We start from the raw sequence: 18,381 nt of genomic DNA on the forward strand, positions 1-18,381 counted from the left end.
AGAGAACAGGCATCAAGGTGACAGGAAAGGGCTCCTCAGATAGGAGATCCCCAGTCTTCCATAGAGAACAGGCATCAAGGTGACAGGAAAGGGCCCCTCAGAAAGGAGATCCCCAGTCCTCCCGAGAAAACAGGTGTCAAGGTGACAGGAAAGGGCTCCTTAGACGGAGATCCCCAGTCCTCCATAGAGAACAGGCATCAAGGTGACAGGAAAGGGCTCCTCAGATGGTGATCCCCAGTCCTCCACAGAGAATAGGCAGCAAGGTGACAGGAAAGGGCTCCTCAGATAGGAGATCCCCAGTCCTCCACAGAGAACAGGCATCAAGGTGACAGGAAAGGGCTCCTCAGATAGGAGATCCCCAGTCCTCTACAGAGAATAGGCAGTAAGGTGACAGGAAAGGACTCCTCAGACAGAGATCCCCAGTCCTCCACAGAGAACAGGTGTCAAGGTGGCAGGAAAGGGCTCCTCAGACAGAGATCCCCAGTCCTCCAGAGAGAACAGGTGTTGAGGTGTCAGGAAAGGGCTCCTCAGACGGAGATCCCCAGTCCTCCGCAGAAAACAGGTATCGAGGTGACAGGAAAGGGCTCCTCAGACGGGAGATCCTGTCACCGAGACATCTTTCACAGGGGCCTTTCCTTTTTTCTGACATTGCTGGAGCTGTGGGTTCAGTGTGGTCTGCTTCAGCCCCAGGCATGTTTCCAGGTCTTGGAAGAAGCCCCCTGCCACCCCCAGGCAGCATGAGAAGGGAAGGTCTGGTTTCAAGGGTTCTCTGAGCCTAGAGTTTGGGAAGCAGGTCCCTGTGCCGCACGATAAGCAGCAAGTGCGTTGGTTCTGATCAGTGATCCCTCCTTCTCATCAGAACAAAGCCCCCCACGTCTCAGGCCTCTCTGCAGTGGTCTGATTGGCAGGCGGAATTTTCTGTAAGTAGCTGGTTTCCTGGCTAAACCCCAGGTGACCAAGGTGGCGATCAGAGGGCATTCCTAACCATAACATGACTCTGGCTGACTGCACATCCCACTGCCTGTCCCAGACACATCAGCGTGACAGCATGGCACACTAACTGCACCCCGAGGGACAGCGCCTTCTCCAAGCTGGGCACCCCTTCCCACTAACCTGCTTCTTGGCACCCCTCCACCTCCCTTGCCCCAACCTGCAGCTCCTCTGAGGGGACCCATGGTCTCCAAGCTTGCCCAGTGGTGACAACGGCCCAGCCTGGAGGGTCCCAGGGTAGAGCCTCCTTCCAGGGCGCCCCTGAGCGCTCTGTGTGTCAGGGTTGGCTGGAGCCCAGGGCTCACCACTTGCCCTGAGACCTTAGGGCCACAGGACAACCAGCCCGCCAAGCCCCACATGGCCCATTCCCAGAACTGTGAGCTCCAACATCTGCCGCCTGGATGTGTCTGGGCGCTGGCCGGACTCTCCTGCCAACAGCAGGCAAGACACAGCCCTCGGCACGAGGAGCCCTTGGAGGGAGGACGCACTGCCTGGGCTGCCCCGGCTGGCTGGCAATGCTTCCCGCGGGCCCTCGTTTTCAAAAGGCCCTCGAGCTGAAACCATGGAGGCCAGGGGCTTGGGGGCCTCTAGTGTGCGGGCGAAAACAGGGAGTGGGCACAGGGGCGCGGGGCCTCATGTGTGCGGGCCGAAACAGGGAGCGGGCACAGGGGCCCATTGGCCGTGGCGGTTTGTGCTGTTCCTGCCACCACCTGCTCACCGACGGCCACTGGCCCCCGCCACAGTTGGAAGACCCCCAGGAAGGCGTCCTGCTCTCCGCAGGTTCATGTGTTCATAGCTGTGAGACCACTGCCTTCGTTGAAGAGCTCGCAGTCTGAGCTTTCGCAGGCAGGGGTCAGAGGTGCAGAGGACCGTCCTCCCAGTGAGGCTGCCCACTGACCCACCCGGCTCTGCGAAGGCCCCTCGGACTGCGTGCAGTGCAGGTCCAGGATGAATATCACAAAGTGTGGATTCTCTGTGTCTGTGAAGTAGAGACTGTTTTCCACACACCACATGTGAAATCCACCTGAGGGCTTCCATTTCCCACCTGGCCTGCGTGTGAGAGGCACACAGGGTCAGAACTGCAAACACAGCAAGTGGCATCTTTTAGGGCCGAGACCTTTTTATCCACCGTGTCCGTCAGGGTCTCCACAGAAGCCGAGCCAATAGGATGTACATGGAGAGAGGTTTCTTTTAAAGATGTGGTTCATGGGTTGTGGGAGTTGGTGAGTCTGTGAAATCACAGGGCAGGCGGCCGGCTGGAAACTCGGGCAGGATCTCTGTTACAGTCTTGAGGCAGAATGCCCTTTACTCTAGGAAAGCCATTTTTGCTCTTAAGGCCTTCCACTGATTGGGTGAGGCCCACTCACATCTCCTTTGCTTCAGGTCAACTGGTGAACCACGTTAACCATATTTATGAAATACTTCCAGGGCAAACTCTAAACAAGTATTTGCCCAAACAGCTGGGCACCATAGCCAAACCATGGTGACACATGAAATTCCCCTTCACAACATGGAGGCCCCGCGGGATGCTCCCACTAGGGCCACCCTTGTGCTAAGCAACACTGATCCTGCAGAGAAAACGTTGCTTCTCTTCGTAGCTCGGAAGAAAGAGTTGGTGGCAGTGCCCTCGTTCCTACGGCCCGTCGTCTTCACGAGGGCCCATACAGCTTTAACAACGATGGCGCTGATCTGTCTGAAGGCTGCCTGGGTGTCCGGGCTTTGGGCAGCATGGGGGAGGGGCCAAACAAGGCTGTCCAGCCCCATGTGGGTGAGCTCACTCCTGGCCCCCACAGCTCCCCATTCGGTCCATGCCCCCCGACTCCCCCACATTGCCCCTGCTCTCCCCGGTCCCCTTGTTGCTGGTTCCTGGCCGCCTGCTCAATGCTCACTCAGGGGAACCGGGAGGAGAAAGTATGTGGTCCATGGGGGGTGGTCCCTGCAGCTCAGGGCCCAGAGGGAGCTCAGGCTGTCCATGCTGCCCAGCCACCTGGACTCTCCCTCCGGTGGCACCACCCCTGCTCATAGGACTTGGGTGGGCAGAGCCAGGTGGAGGAGGCCCTCGTGGCACCTGCTTCGGTGATGGGGATGTGAGTGAGCACTGAACGACCCATAACACAATCTGTTTTGACAGCTGTGACTGACCCAGCAAGGGCTGGCGCAGGGGAGGGAGGAGCTGTGACCAGGAATGCTGCGTGATGTCACCAAGTGAAATGTTCAAGCAGGGGTGTTCCTGACCACCCCCCCCCCCCGCCTTCCTGGACAGCACCAGCACTCTAGAGGGGCGTGGTGGAAGCTCACGGACCCTGGTCCTAGTGGGATGCCTCCCGACCACAGGATTGGGCCTCAGTCTCGTTGGCAGGGACAGTCCCCGGGCGGGGCATGCACAGAGGTTCGGCAACACCTCTGCACATCTGAGTATGATCCAGCGGTGCCTGGAACGCCGTCTAGTCTCTCTATTAACAGTTGTGTTTAGTTAGTGTAAGAGGTGCCTGAGTTAGGCCTGAGGAGCCCTGGGGGCCATGGCCACCACCAGTGAGCCTGGGACCAGCCATCACCTGCTCCCCTCAGTGCTTTCCCAGTGGGGGGCCCAGAGCTGAGCTCCCCACGCCAGCTGCAGGGGTGCAGACCACAGCCCCCGGGGCACAGGAGCAGGGCCAGTTTGCCCAGGCCTGGACCAGGAGATCTGATGAACATGGACACCACCCCCCAAAGGACCACCCCTTACAGGCCGCGGGTCCTCTGCTGGCCCCACACCTTCCCCAGACTCCCTGCCCAGGGGCCAGCCCCTGGGGCCACTATAGAAACGAACAGATAAACAGGTAAAGGTAGGTTTTAGAAACTGCCTGTCAGAAGCCAAATAGGAAACTATTTTGTTACTTTTGCTACCTTGTTTCAATACTGACATGTTTGAAACTTTAAGAACAGAAATAAATGCAGCTTTTCACCTGTCCTCACATTCCTCTTATTGGGTCCTGGAAACAGAAGTGGGAGTCCAGGGTCACCCGCCCGTCTCTTCCAAAGGCGCCAACCCCCTACATGGGTGACTTAGAACCGAGGCAGCCCTGGGCAGCAGGGTGAGGCTCTGCAACATCAGTGTCCAACGCGGCCAAGGCAGTCCGCAGGGTGACGGCAGGGCCCGCCCCACACACACACCTCACCCTCCTCCCTGACAATGCCTGGGTGCCACCACTGGAGCGTAAGTCCTTGCTCACCAGACCCCCCCCCCCCGGGAAGAGACACTGCCCAAGCGGAGTGGGGGGCAACCTGCCAACACCAAGGAGCATGGGGCCGACAGTGCACACCCCAGGAGCCCTGCCCCAATGATAGTGATGCTCGGGGGTCATGGCATTAGTGACTACAAACACCTGTAGCCGGTGCTGGGGGCTTTGTGGTTCACAGATGCATTCACATGGAACCTGGCGTTTCCCGCAGTGTGGTCATGGGAAACCCATTTGGCAGACAAGAAAACTGAGGCTCAGAGGGAAGCAGCTTCTCTGAGACCCATCTGCCATCTGAGTCCACAGCTCTGCCAAGGTTTGCACCAGCTCTGCTGGGCTGGACAGCGTCACCGGTGTGTCTGAGTGCCTCTGGATGGCGCCCTCCCATGACCCAGGCTGCCCAGGGCCCTTGGCGGAATGAAGGTGCAGAGAAGGAAAGGACAAAGCGCCAGCCCCTCATCACAGGTGCCCTCCCCGGTCCCTGGCCCCACCTCCTGATTCCCAGGTGGAGTGCAAGGGGAGGGTCGGATCCCAAGGTCCACTCTGAAAGGGTAACATTTGTCGGCCTCCAGAGCCCAGCGGGGCCTGACTTTTTGGATGGGCCAGAAGAGAGGTGGCGAGCAGTACCCGGTACAGACGATTTGGGCAGGTTAGCCAGAGGAGGCTGCCTGGGGCCAGCCACGTGCAGGAGGCCTCCCAAGATCAGCGTCTAAACATCGACGGTGACCTGCCCTGGGGCAGGTTGAGGCAGTGCTGGCAGTCCAGGCCCGGTGTCTGCCATCCCCCAGATGGATGCCACCCCCCAAGCAAACCAGTGTCTGGGACCAAAATAGCCGTCAGATGACAGCAGGAGCTGGCTGCTCTCACAGCAGCTGCAGCTAAAAATAGGGGTGAAGGACGGGCACCTTTCAGAGGATCCCAGTGCACAGCCGTCCTGCCTGCGGGCTTGTGGTGCCATGAGGTCGCTGCGCTGCCTTTCCGCGGAGGCTCTGGCTGCCCACGCGCCGGCGGCCCTGCAGAGCCTGGACTGTGTGGCCCACAACCTCTACCCGCTGCTCTTCAAAGCCAGCTACTTGCTGGAGCAGGCGGACCTGGTGCAGGCCTTGCTGGTGCGCTGGCCGCTGGAGGAGTTCCGGCTGGGCGCGCTGCTGGGGCCAGGCGCCGACCACCCGGAGGACCTGCGCGACCGGCCCTGCCGGCCCTGCCTCGAGGCCTGCGTGCGCGGCCTGCGGGGCCACGTGCTGCGCGCCGAGAGCCGCACGCGCTTGCGGCTGGCGGATCTCACGGGCCTGCGCGACGTGCAGGAGCCGCGGTGTCGCTGCAGACGGACGCTGGGCCGTTGGGGCCGCACCGAGCTGCTGGCCCGGGCCTGCTTCGAGCTGCAGGCAGAGCCACGCGTGGCCAGACGTCCCACCGTCGAGGTGCTGGCTGACCTCTTCGTCACCAACGGCAATTTTGAGGCGGTGGTGCGCGCCCTGCGACCGGCAGGCCCGGCGCCTCTGCGGTTGCTCTGCCCTTCTTTCAGGGCTGACAGCCTGCGCCCGGCGCAGCTGCTGCAAGTGGTGCGGCTGGCGGGCCCGGGGGCACTGCGCAGGCTCGAGGTGGTACACAACGTGCAGCTGCACGCCGGCCACGTGGAGCAGCTGCTGGCGCAGGTGCGCTTCCCCCGGCTGACGGCGCTCACACTGCCCGCCAAGGCCTTTGACGCGCCACCCGCCCACGGCCCCGTCCCCCACCACGAGGACTCCCACCTGACTGCCATCGCCAGGGCGCTTGGCCAGATGACCCAGCTCACTGAGCTCAGCGTGTCCTTTTCCAGGCTGACCGGCAAGATCCAGGAGCTGCTCGGGTGAGTGGAGGGCGAGGGCTGAGGGCGGGGCAGGGGCATCAGAGCAGACACAGCATTGGGTACCCGGCAGAGGACCAGGCTGCAGATGCACCAGGAGTGGAAAGATGGGACCTGTTTGTTTATGTACCAGGCTACCAGCTCCTACCTGCCCCCAACCCTGGAGTGGGCAGGCAACTGCCTTAGAGCCAGAAGGAAGAAGAGGGGTCAGCATGTGGGTAACCTGGGGAGGCAGAACTCAGGGGAGACCGTTTTCAGTTAGTAAGCAAAAGAGAAAGTTACCAATCAGCAAAGAAGGAAGAGAAGTAAGCACATCATGGAATCTTTGGAAACATCCTCCAGGGCACCGTACCAGTTACCTGCTGCTGCGTAACGAGTTACCCCAACACTTGTGGCTTTCAAAAGCATCATCTCTCAGTGCTGGGGATCAGGAACCCCAGCTGGGTGCCTGTGGCTGGGGGTCTCCCAGGAGGTCGCCGTCAGCTGCGGTCTCATCTGAGGGCTTGGTGGGGTGGGCTGGGGGGGCCCTCAGTTCCTCACTGCAAGGGCTTCCTGCAGGCTGCCTGAGAGTCCCTGTGACTGGTGATGAGAGAGAGGGAGGGAGGGGCCGAGACAGCCTCTGATGACAGCTGTGGTCCTTGTAACCTGATCTTGAGAGTGACAGCCCATCACTTCTGCCAGTGTTCTCTTGGTTAAAAGCCAGCCACCATGTCCTGCCCACAGCCAAGGGGGAAGGAACCACACAGGGCGTAGTATGAGGAGTGGGTCCTTGGGCCACAAGTATATCTATAAAAACTTACAAAAATTCAACTTTTTGAGCTAGTGAGTTTGAAGGTGTATGTTCTACATTTAGGGAGTCTTCTATTTCTTTTGGAGCCCTGGTGGCACAGTGGTTAAAAGCTACAGTGAGCTATAGCTGCTAACCAGAAGGGCAGCTGTTTGAATCCACCAGCCGCTCCTTGGAAACCCTACAGGGCAGTTCTACTCTGTCCTATAGGGGTCAGTATGAGTCGAAAGAGACTCGACGGCAAAGATTTCTTTTCTTTTCTTTTTTTTTTTGGTTCTACTTCTTTTATACAAAGGAAACCCAGAAACTGCAGACCCGGGCTGGCTGGGGGCCCATGCAGTAGCCTTCACTCCCCCAGCAGGCACCCAGGCCCCTCCTCACACCCCAGGCCTGCCAGGGAGAGGCAGGTAGGGTATGGAGCGTGTCAAGTGGATGGTCAGATGGCCTTCAAGCAGGTGGCCGGAGTGATGGGTGGAAGCCAAGCACATGTCTGGGAAGAGTGTCCCAGCAGAGGACCAGAGGTACAAAGGCCCTGCGGTGGGAGCGTGGCGGGTCGAGGGCGCGTGCAAGGAGAGAGGGGCCAAGGTAGAGCAGAGGGAAGGACTTGGGCTTTTCCTGAGCAAGACAAGCCCCTGGAGGTCCCGAGTCTCATGCTTCACAAGACTCACCTTGCTCCTGGGGTCCCCACAACAGGCCTGAGAAGGAAGGGGGCAGGGCAGATGGAGCAAGGAGACCACCCACTCTGAGCAAGGCGCAGGGGGGACCTTGGAGTCATCCTGGGTTCCCTGGCAATTCCAGGCACAGCCAGGCCTGGTCAGGCCCCCGGCCTAGATGACACTGGACTGGACCCGAAGACATTGCTCAGAGCGGGGCCAGGCACTTTATTCCCTGCTCAATCCCACTGTGCACTTCACCCCTCAGCGTGTGTAATCCTCCTGCACACGACTCACTCGGGAAACTGCATGACGCTGGAACAGACGCACAGCAGCGGGTTTCTCCTGACCCCCAGCAGGGGCACCACCTTCTGCAAACAGGAAGCAGCTGGTTTTCCCCACAGAAGCTGCCAGCAGGAATACGGGGAGGGGCAGGGTGGGGGCGGAGACCAGCCCCGGAGGATGGTGGGAGAGGTATGGGTGGACAGGGTGGCAGGGGAGGTGGGAGACGCCCCTCCCCACCTATGAGGGTCAGCTCACACACCGCCTCCTCCAGGAGGTCTGCCCTGGTATCCCCTCCTGTTGGACCTTCCATCAGACCTCACAAAGCAGAACTGGATCAAAGCCCTGCTCCCTGCCCTCGATTTCCTTCCTAGGCACCTCTGTTCTGCCTCCAGGTGCCCTTGTACATACAGCAGGGCAGGGACAGGCCGGGGGTCAGCAAACTCTGTAAAGGCCAGCAAGTACACCGGGCTTCCTGGGCCTGAAGTCTGCCACACGACTCAGAAACGAATAGGCAAATGAGCGAGTGTGGCTGTGCTCCAACAAAACTCATTTACGAACACTGAAACGTGAATGTCAACTCATTGTCAGGTGTCCCCCCCGCCACACACACACCACCAATTTAAAACTGTAACGACCATTCTTAGCCCGTGGGTGTACAAAATCCAGCCTGGGGCCGGACCGGGCCCTGGGGCTGCAGCTTGCCAACCCCGGGGATAGACAGTACTTGATGGCCATCCCCCCTCAGTGCTCCTCCCTGAGACCCTCCTCTCACCTCTGCTGCTTCCACCTTGCCCGCAGCTCCCTGCAGACCCCACTTCGGACCCTGGACCTGGCCAACTGTGCCTTGAACCATGCAGACATGGCCTTCTTAGCAGACTGCCCCCACGCTGCCCACCTAGAAGTGCTGGACCTCAGTGGCCACGACCTGGCCAGCCTGTACCCATCCACCTTCTTCCGACTGCTCCGCCGCGCCGCCCCCTCACTGCGGACCCTCACCTTGGAGGAGTGTGGCATCGGGGACCAGCACGTGAACAGAATGGTTCTGGGCCTGAGCCCCTGCCTCCAGCTGCAGGAGCTTCGGCTCCTGGGGAACCCACTGTCGGCCCGCGCCCTGCGGAGACTCTTTGCTGCCCTCTGTGAGCTCCCCGGGCTGCGGCGCATTGAGTTTCCGGTGCCGAGGGACTGCTACCCCGAGGGTGCCACCTACCCGCAGGACGAGCTGGCCATGACCAAGTTCGACCAGCAGAAGTACGAGGAGGTGGCGGGGGAGCTGCGTGCGGTGCTGCTGCAGGCCGGCCGGGAGGACATCCAGGCCTCCACACCCCTCTTCGGGACCTTCGACCCCAACATCCAAGAAACAAGGCAGGAGCTGGGGGCCTTCCTGCTGCAGTCTTTCAGGAGCGCTCTGGAGAAGTTTTCTAGAGCGCTGGAGCAAATGGAGTAGGTCCTGGAGACAGCTCCGAGGACGGCGCCGCTCTGCATCAGGCAGGCGTCGACCAGGGCACAGGAGCCAGAGAGAGCCTCCGTCACCACCACGGGGACTATGTCAGCGCCGTCCTTCCAGGAGACGTGACAGCCTCAGTGTCAGCACGGCGGGGGTGAACTGCACCAGGGTCGGCAGGAGAAACCCTTCTGGGACAGAGAGCAGAAAGGCCTGGGGCCCAGGTGGCTGAGACAGGCCGGGGAGGGAAGGAAGGGGCGCTACACCATGAGGCGCAGCAGAGAACGGGGCGGGGGGGAGGGCTAGGCCAGCCCTGGCGCCCCACAGTGGCTCTCACCGTGGAAGGAGGCTCACACCCTGCTGTCACACCCTGACTTGTCCCTTTGGTCATGCCCTGGTGTCAGCCCTGCTGAGCTGACAGGTGCCTGCTGCGAGCTCAGTGGCTGTGGGCTGTTGATGGCGCTTCTTGCTCTGCTTTGCCCTCACAACCACAGCTGCAGCGTGGCTTTTGTGTGGTGGCTGCTGGTGTCTGCTGGCTCCAGTCCACGAGGGGCCACCTGGACAGCTGGCCTGGAGGGCAAGGACAAGGCTGCAATGACCCCCGCCTCCCACAACCTTCGTGTCTTCTAAACAGCCAGACTCTTGGCCGGGAGGGCCTCTGAGGGGTAGGGGTGCCCTCGGGTGAATTTAGGCTCTGATGTTGGTGAGTTAGGGGTAGGAATGGCTAATCACGGGGCAAGGAAGACATCTGGACTTGGTTTCTCCCAAGATCTGATTTGTGCAAAAGTCTGAGTATCAGCATCACTGTGGTTGTTGTTAGGTGCCCTCGAGTCAGTTCCGACTCATAGCAACCTGATGTACAACAGAACCAAACACGGCCCAGTCCTGCGCCATCCTCACCATCGTTGTTATGCTTGAGTCCACTGTTTCAGCCACTGTGTCAATCTATCTCGTTGAGGGTCTTCCTCTTTTTCGCTGACCCTCTACTTTACCAAGTGTGATGTCCTTCTCCAGGGACTGATCCCTCCTGACAACGTCCAAAGTATGTGAGACTAGTCTCGCCATCCTTGCTTCTAAGGAGCATTCTGGTTGTACTTCTTCCAAGACAGATTTGTTCAGCATGACTAAACACTAATAAAACAAGTGTGGTTGAGTCTGATGCAGTTTTTATTTCAATGCCATTCATAAAGGTTTTTAGCTGTAATTTTTTAAAAATTTCATTGTGGTGAAAATATACTTAAAACATATGCCACCTCAACAATTTCTACATATATAATTTAGTGACATTGATTACATTCTTGAAGTTGTGCAACCATTCTCACTATCCTTTTCCAAATCATTCCACCACCATTAACATAACCTCAATGCCCCCGAAGCAAACTTCCCCTTTTCCCCTCCCTCCACCCCTGGTAACCACTAATAATCTTTGGTTTCTGTATACTTATTTCATATATGCACATTTGTGAGGGCAGAAAGGTTGGCTGCTTTAGAGCCCAGCGGGCTGGGAAAGGCAGAGCTGCAGTTTGGGAGAGGAGCTGCAAAATAGAAGAAGCAGGAATTTTATAGATGGCGGAGGTTTCTGGAAAGTCACAGCGACTATTTGGGCAGAGTTGCGTTAAAAGAACATGGAACCAAAAGTGCTTTTCATAAGACAGTGCCCCAGTGGGCTCACTGTACTCCATGTGGCCTATTCCTTTTTGAAACCTCACACATCTTGCCTTTAATAAAGTGGTTTGGTTGCACTCAGAACCCTTGGAGCGGCCTTGCTTTTGTCATGGTTTTAGCTGTGAGGGAGCAGTGAGGGGAAGGGACGCTTGGTGCTAGCACATCCTCACCACCTGGGGTCTGGCGGTCACTGCAGTTCCGGGAGTTTAAAAACCAGACAATCAGCTAACGGGGACAGTTTCAACACAGTATTTACCATGTGGGAGTTGGAGCCAAGCGAAGCAGGCATGGGGACCGGGCTGGCAAGCGAGGGCCCTGTGGGATGGTAGCGCGGAGATCTGGAAAGGTGCTCGTGATTCACTTCTTGTCCTTGGTCATCATCTTCTCCACAGGTGGGGAGAACAGAAGGCATTAGAGATAAAGCCCATGAGGATGTTCTGGCGTAGAAGCACAGAAACAGGGCAGGGCAGAGGGAAGGAAACCTCCTGTCCTCACCAGCCTCCTGGGTCCTGCTCCCACCAGGATGCCAGCCTGGCAAGTGCACGCCACATTGAAGTGTGGATGGAGTCACGAGCGACTGTCTTCTCTACAGACATGTGTTCACGGGTTAGACCCTGGCGGCCACGGGGCCAGGGCTGATGGACGACAGACTCACCTGGGAACCTGAACTGGGAGTGAGAGTCAAGGGGTCTCCTGGGGTAACACATAAGCCCAGGAGCTGTGAGTATGGCCACTTTCCACCGTGTACCAAGGGAGAGAAGCCTGCAGCAGCTGTGAAGTTCTGGGACAGGAGAACCGCTCGCAGGCTCCCAAGAGATGTCCAGTCCCTCTCAGAGGTCTAGCTCCACCTGCATTCCTGTCCTTTGCTTCACAAAACAGCCTTAAAATGAATGCCTTTTAACTGTCTAAACTAGCTTGAATTGACCTCTATTCCTTGCAACTAGAGTCCTAATTTATACAGAAATATAGCAACTATTTTTGCTCTATGTAGAATAAAGAGGGGCACTTTGGGCAGCACCCCACCTAACCCAGCTCAGGTACTGGCCAAGTAGACCCAGCAGTCCCAGCTCTGTCTGCACAGCAGCAGCGCCACCTGAACTGGCAGACAGATGTCCCTGCCCCAGCTCAGGGTCCATATGTCTCCTCTAAGATATATGGCCCCACAGCTGAGCAGGCAGCCGCACAAGGACCCAAGAAAATATGATTTCCACTCACACACTATAGTCATCCTGTTCAGGATAACTGCCTAAGTGTTGTGGGGCATCCCTTCTGCTCAGGTAGAAATATCCGCATTAAGCAGGCAGCGCCCCGTGACTGGAACACACGTGGAGCTTATTCTTTAAAATACCTGTGTGATCTGTTGCAGATTCGCTCTTATGTAGTGAAACTAAGACGGGAAACGGACTAGGAAGGGTTTTCCTCCCTTTTCTTTGCTTTAAAAAGATGATCTTAGTCAACTATTAAGCAATCAGACTTTTTAAACAATCCAACACTGAAAGTCAGTTACACATTTTAATCAGACATAACTTCTTTTTAAGAACACACAAATTCTTTGGTGTTTTAAGTAAGTCTTCTTTAGTAATACAGTAATATCACATCTGTATAGTAACATCGCATCTCTGACACAATATTGGCAGAATAATTTCCTTATAATCATGAAATCAACACTATCCTCTATGTGTGTACATACACAAAATATATACAAGAATTATATATCTATGAATTAGGAGACCTAGTGGCACAGTGGTTAAGAACTCGGCTGCTAACCAAAAAGGTTGGCAGTTCGAATCTACCAGCTGCTCCTTGGAAACCCTGTGGGGCAGTTCTACTCTGTGCTATAGGGTTGCTATGAGTCGGAATCAACTAGACGGCAACAGGCTTTTTTCTTTTAATCTATGAATTTTCCACCACTCATCTGTCAGTTTGTCGTACTGTGGTGGCTTGCGTGTTGCTGTGATACTGAAGCTATGCCACCAGTATTTCAAATACCAGAGGGTCACCCATAGTCGACAGGTTTCAGCAGAGCTTCCAGATTAAGACAGAGTAGGAAGAAGGACCTCGCAGTGTACTTCTGAAAATATTGGCCAGAGAAAACCTTATGAATAGCAGAGGAATGTTGTGTGATATCGTGCCAGAAGATGAGCCCCTCAGGTTGGAAGGCACTCAAAATATGACTAGGGAAGAGCTGCCTCCTCAAAGTAGAGTCAACCTTAATGACAAGGATGGAGTATAGCTTTTGGGACCTTCACTGGCCAATGTGGCATGACTCAAAATGAGAGGTAACGGCTGCAAACATCGATTAGTAATTGGAATATGGACTGTATGAAGTATGAATCTAGGAAAATTGGAAGTCGTCAAAAATGAAATGGAACACATAAAGATCGATATCCTAGGCATTAGTGAGCTGAAATAACTAGTATTGGTCATTTTGAATCAGACAGTCATATGGTCTACTAAGCTCGGAATGAAAAATTGAAAAGGAATGGTGTCGCATTCATTGTCAAAAAGAATGTTCAGGATCTATCCTGAAACACAACGCTGTCAGTGATAGGATAATATCCATACACCTGCAAGGAAGACCAGTTAATACGACTATTATTCAAATTTACACACCAACCACTAAGGCCAAAGACAAAGAAACTGAAGATTTTACCAACTTCTGCAGTCTCAAATTGATCAAACATGCAGTTAAGATGCACTGATAATAACTGGTGATTGGAATGAGAAAGTTGGAAACAAAAATGGATCAGTAGTTGGGAAATATGGCCTTGGTGATAGAAACAATGCCGGAGATCACATTAGAATTTTGCAAGATCAATGAATTACTCATTGCAAATACCTTTTTTCAACAACATACTGCAACTATACACGTGGACCACACCAGATGGAATATATGGGAATCAAATTGACTACATCTGTGGAAAGAGACGATGGAGAAGCTCAATATCGTCAGTCAGAAGAAGGCCAGGGCCGACTGCGGAACAGACCATCAATTGCTCATATGCAGGTTCAACTTGAAGCTGAAGAAAATTAACTCGAGTCCACAAGAGCCAAATATGACCTTGAGTATACCTCACCTGAATTTAGAGACTATCTCAAGAATAGATTTGACGTATTATATATTAATGACTGAAGACCAAACTAGTTGTGGGATGACATCAAAGACATCATACATAAAGAAAGCAAGTCATTTAAAAGACAGGAAAGAAAGAAAAGACCAAAATGGATGTTATAAAAAACTCTGAAACTTCTCTTGAACATAGAACAGCAAAAGCGAATGGAAGAAATGATAAAGTAAAAGAGCTGAACAGAAGATTTCAAAGGGCGGCTCGAGAAAACAAAGTATTATAATGACAAGTACAAAGACCTGGAGTTAGAAAACCAAAAGGGAAGAATATGCTCAGCAAGCTGAAAGAACTGAAGAAAAAATTCAAGCCTTGAGGTGCAATACTGAAGGATTCTGTGGGCAAAATACTGAATGATGCAGGAAGCATCAAAAGAAGATGGAAGGCATGCACAGTCAATGAACCAAAAAAAAAATTAGTTGACATTCATCCATTTCAGGAGGTAGCATATGATCAAGAACTGATGGTGTTGAAGAAAGAAGTCCAAGCTGCATTGAAGGCATTTGTGAAAAACAAGGCTTAAGGAATTGATGGAATACCAATTAAGATGCTTCAACAAACGGATGCAGCACTGGAGGTGCTCACTCATTGTCTTAGTTATCCAGTGCTGAAATAACAGAAATACAAGTGGATGGCTTTAACAAAAAGTAATTTGTTCTCTCACAGTCCAGGAGGCTAGAAGTCCAAATTCAGGGTGCCAGCTCCAGGGGAAGGCTTTCTCTCTCTGTCAGCTCTGGGGAAGGTCCTCGTCATCAATGTTCCCTTGCTCTAGGAGCTTCTCAGCACAGGGACCCCAGGTCCAAAGGATGCATTGCTCCTGACACTTCCTTCTTGGTGGTAATGAGGTCCCTTTGTCTCTCTGCTTGCTTCTCTCTATTTCAAGAGATTGACTCAAGATACAACCTAATCTTGTAGATAGAGTCCTGCCTCATTAACATAACTGCCTGTACTAACAGACACATGAGGAAATGCTCACAATCATTAGCCATTAGAGAAATGCAAATCAAACTACAATGAGATAGCATCTCACCCCAACAAGGATAGCATTAATCCAAAAAACAAAATAATAAATGTTGGAGAGGTTGTGGAGAGACTGGAACACTTATACACTGTTGGTGGGAATGTAAAATGGTACAACCACTTTGGAAATCGATTTGGCGCTTCCTTAAAAAGCTGGAAATAGAAGTACCATATGATCCAGCAATCCTGCTCCTTGGAATATATACTAAAGAAATAAGAGCCATCACATGAATAGATACATGCAGACCTATGTTCATTGCAGCACTGTTTACAATAGCCGAAAGATGGAAACAACCTAGGTGCCTATCAATGGATGAACGGATAAACAAATAATTGTATATTCACACAATGGAATACTACGCAATGATAAAGAACAATGATGAATCCGTGAAACATAACATGGGGGAATCTGGAAGGCATTATGCTGAGTGAATTTAGTCAGTTGCAAAAGCACAAATATTGTATAAGACCAGTATTATAAGAACTTAAGAAAAGGTTTAAATGCAGAAGGAAACATTCTTTGATGGTTATGAAGGTGGGGAGGGAGGGAGAGGGTTATTTACTAACTAGATAGTAGACAAGAATTATCTTAGGTGAAGGGAAGGACAGCACACACTACAGGGGAAGTCAGCACAACTGGACTAAACCAAAGATAAGAAGTTTTCTGAACACAGCCAAACACTTTGAGGGACAGAGTAGCAGGGGCAGGGGTCTGGGGACCATGCTTTCTGGGGACATCTAGGTCAAGTGGAATAACAAAGTTTATTAAGAAAATGTTCTGCAACCCATTTTGGTGAGTGGCGTCTGGGGTCTTAAAAGCTAGTGAGCGGCCATCTAAGATGCATCAATTGGTCCAAGCCCACCTGAAGTAAAGGAGAATGAAGAACACCATAGATACAAGGAAAGTATTAGCCCAAGAGACAGAAAGGGCCACAAAAACCAGAGACTTCATCAGCCTGAGACCAGAAGAACTAGCTGGTGCCCGGCTACCACCAATGACTGCCCTGACAGGGAACATAACAGTGAGTCTCTGATGGAGTAGGAGAGGAGTGGGATGCAGAACTCAAATTCTAGTTAAAAGACCAGACTTAATGGTTTGATTGAGGGTGGAGAGACCCTGGAAGACATGGCCCCCAGCCTGTTAGCCCAAAACTAAAACCATTCCCAAGCCCAGTTCTTCAGACAAAGATCAGACTGGACTATGGAATATAAAATGATACTCATGAGTGTGCTTCTTAGCTCAAGTAGACACATGAGACTAAATGGGCAGCTCCTGTCCAGAGGTGAGATGAGAAGGCAGAGAGGATCAGGAGCTGGTTGAATGGACACGGGAAATCAGGAGTGGAAAGGAGGAGTGTGCTGTCACAGTATAGGGAGAGCAACTAGGGTCACGTAACAATGTGTGTATAAATTTTTGTATGAGAGACTAACTTGAATTGTAAACTTTCACTTAAAGCACAACAATAAAAAAACAAACACATAACTGCCTCTAATCCTGCCTCATTAACATCATAAAGGTAGGACTTACAACACATAGGAAAATCACATCAGATGACAAAATGGTGGACAGGCACACAATACTGGGATATGTGGCCTAGCCAAGATGACACACATTTTTATGGGACACAATTCAATCCATAACACTCGTCTATGCCAACAAATTTGGAAGACAGCTACCTGGCTAACTGACTGGAAGAGATCCATATTTATGCCCATTCCAAAAAATGATGATCCAACCGAATGCAGAAATTATTGAACAATATCATTAATATCACACGCAAGTAAAATTTTGCTGAAGATCATTCAAAAGCAGTTGCAGCAGTACATTGACAGGGAACTGCCAGAAATTCAAGTCAGATTCAGAAGAGGACGTGGAATGAGGGATATCATTGATGTCAGATGGATCTTGGCTGAAAGAGAATACAAGAAAGATGTTTACCTGTGTTTATCGACTATGCCAGAGGCATTTGACTGTGTGGATCATAACAAATTATGGATAACACTGGGAAGAATGGGAATTCCAGAACACTTAATTGTGCTCATGCAGAACCTGTACATAGACCAAAAGGCAGTTGTTCAAACAAAACAAGGGGATACTGCATGGTTTAAAAAGATGTACATCTGGGTTCTATCCCTCCCTTCACTATACTTATTCAGTCTGTATGCTGAGCAAATAATCCGAGAAGCTGGACTATGTGAAGAATGGGGCATCTAGATTGGAGGAAGACTCGTTAACAACCTTGGATATGCAAATACACAACCTTACTTGCTGAAAGGGAAGAGGACTTGAAGCACTTACTGATGAAGATCAAAGACCACAGCCTTCAGTATGGATTACACCTCAACATAAAGCAAAAGTCCTCACAACTGGACCAATACACAACATCATGATAAATGGTGAAAAGATTGAAGTTGTCAAGGATTTCATTTTACTTGAATCTATAATCAATGCCCATGGAAGCAGCAGTCAAGAAATCAAACGACATATTGCACTGGGCAAATCTGCTGCAAAAGACCTCTTTAAGGTGTTCAAGGTGACCCAAGCCATGGTGTTTTCAATCGCCTCATATGCATGTGAAAGCCAGACAATGAATAAGGAAGACTGAAGAATTGATACTTTGAATTATGGTGCTGGTGAAGAATATTGAATATACCATGGATTGCCAGAAGAACTAACAAATCTGACCCAGAAGTACAGCCAGAATGCTCCTTAGAAGCGAGGATGGCGAGACTATGTCTCATGTACTTTGGACATGTTATCAGGAGGGATCAGTCCCTGGAGAAGGACATGATGCTTGGTAAAGTATAGGGCCAGCGAAAAAGAGGAGGATCCTCAACAAGACAGACTGACAGGGAGGATGCAACAATGGGCTCAAGCATAACAACAATTGTGAGGACGGTGCAGGACTGGGCAGTGTTTCGTTCTGTTGTACACAGGGTCACTATGAGTCAAAACCGACTTGATGGCGCCTAGCAACAACCACCACCTGATTCTCTGTGGGAAACTTGTCTTCCTAATTTTGCAGTATTGAGCCAGTGTCCAAATGGGTGTGAATTATCTGAACATATTTATCCAAATGTTGAAGGGAGCAAGGCTGAGGCATGTTGGACAACATTAGAAAAGGGAGTAAGACTGAACAATTCACCTTGAGAAATCCATAGAAGGGGTGACCATATTTTCCTCATTTCAAAGATAAAAGCAAGAGAAAAGCATTAACTGGTTTATCCAAGGACACTCAGCAAACCAGCGGAATAATAGGAACCAGAACATGAACTAACTTGTTGAACAAGGGTATAATCCACCAGGAATCCACTAGGTCACTAGTGAAACATCCTAGTCCAGATTTGCCT

General features: G+C 52.4%; 2 protein-coding genes across 2 annotated transcripts in view; both read left to right on the forward strand.

The window, feature by feature from the left end:
- PLEKHG4B (pleckstrin homology and RhoGEF domain containing G4B) overlaps nt 1-1,826 on the forward strand; it is a 58,380-nt gene extending 56,554 nt beyond the window's left edge. Inside the window, 1 exon segment of the mRNA XM_004380289.2 lies at nt 1,599-1,826. Coding sequence (XP_004380346.2) covers nt 1,599-1,826 — 228 coding nt within the window.
- A 674-nt stretch (nt 1,827-2,500) lies between these two features.
- Nucleotides 2,501-9,223, forward strand: LRRC14B (leucine rich repeat containing 14B). Its single transcript, XM_004380260.2, has 6 exons — nt 2,501-2,698; nt 2,784-2,901; nt 3,608-3,809; nt 4,781-4,838; nt 5,042-6,057; nt 8,578-9,223. Exons 1-6 carry the CDS (start codon nt 2,501-2,503, stop codon nt 9,221-9,223), a joined length of 2,238 nt encoding a protein of 745 aa, XP_004380317.2.
- The last annotated feature ends 9,158 nt before the right edge of the window (nt 9,224-18,381 follow it).

Source organism: Trichechus manatus, unplaced genomic scaffold (genome assembly GCF_000243295.1).
Source record: "Trichechus manatus latirostris isolate Lorelei unplaced genomic scaffold, TriManLat1.0 scaffold00072, whole genome shotgun sequence".
NCBI classification, from domain to species: Eukaryota; Metazoa; Chordata; class Mammalia; order Sirenia; family Trichechidae; genus Trichechus; species Trichechus manatus.

Excerpts from the sequence above, each read along its gene's own strand:
- LRRC14B (XM_004380260.2), top strand. The coding sequence starts at position 2,501 with ATGGAGGCCCCGCGGGATGCTCCCACTAGGGCCACCCTTGTGCTAAGC. Across the intron at positions 2,902-3,607 it reads AGGGGAACCGGGAGGAGAAA|GGGTGCAGACCACAGCCCCC; the intron begins GTATGTGGTCCA and ends CGCCAGCTGCAG. Across the intron at positions 3,810-4,780 it reads AGAAACGAACAGATAAACAG|AGCCCAGCGGGGCCTGACTT; the intron begins GTAAAGGTAGGT and ends GTCGGCCTCCAG.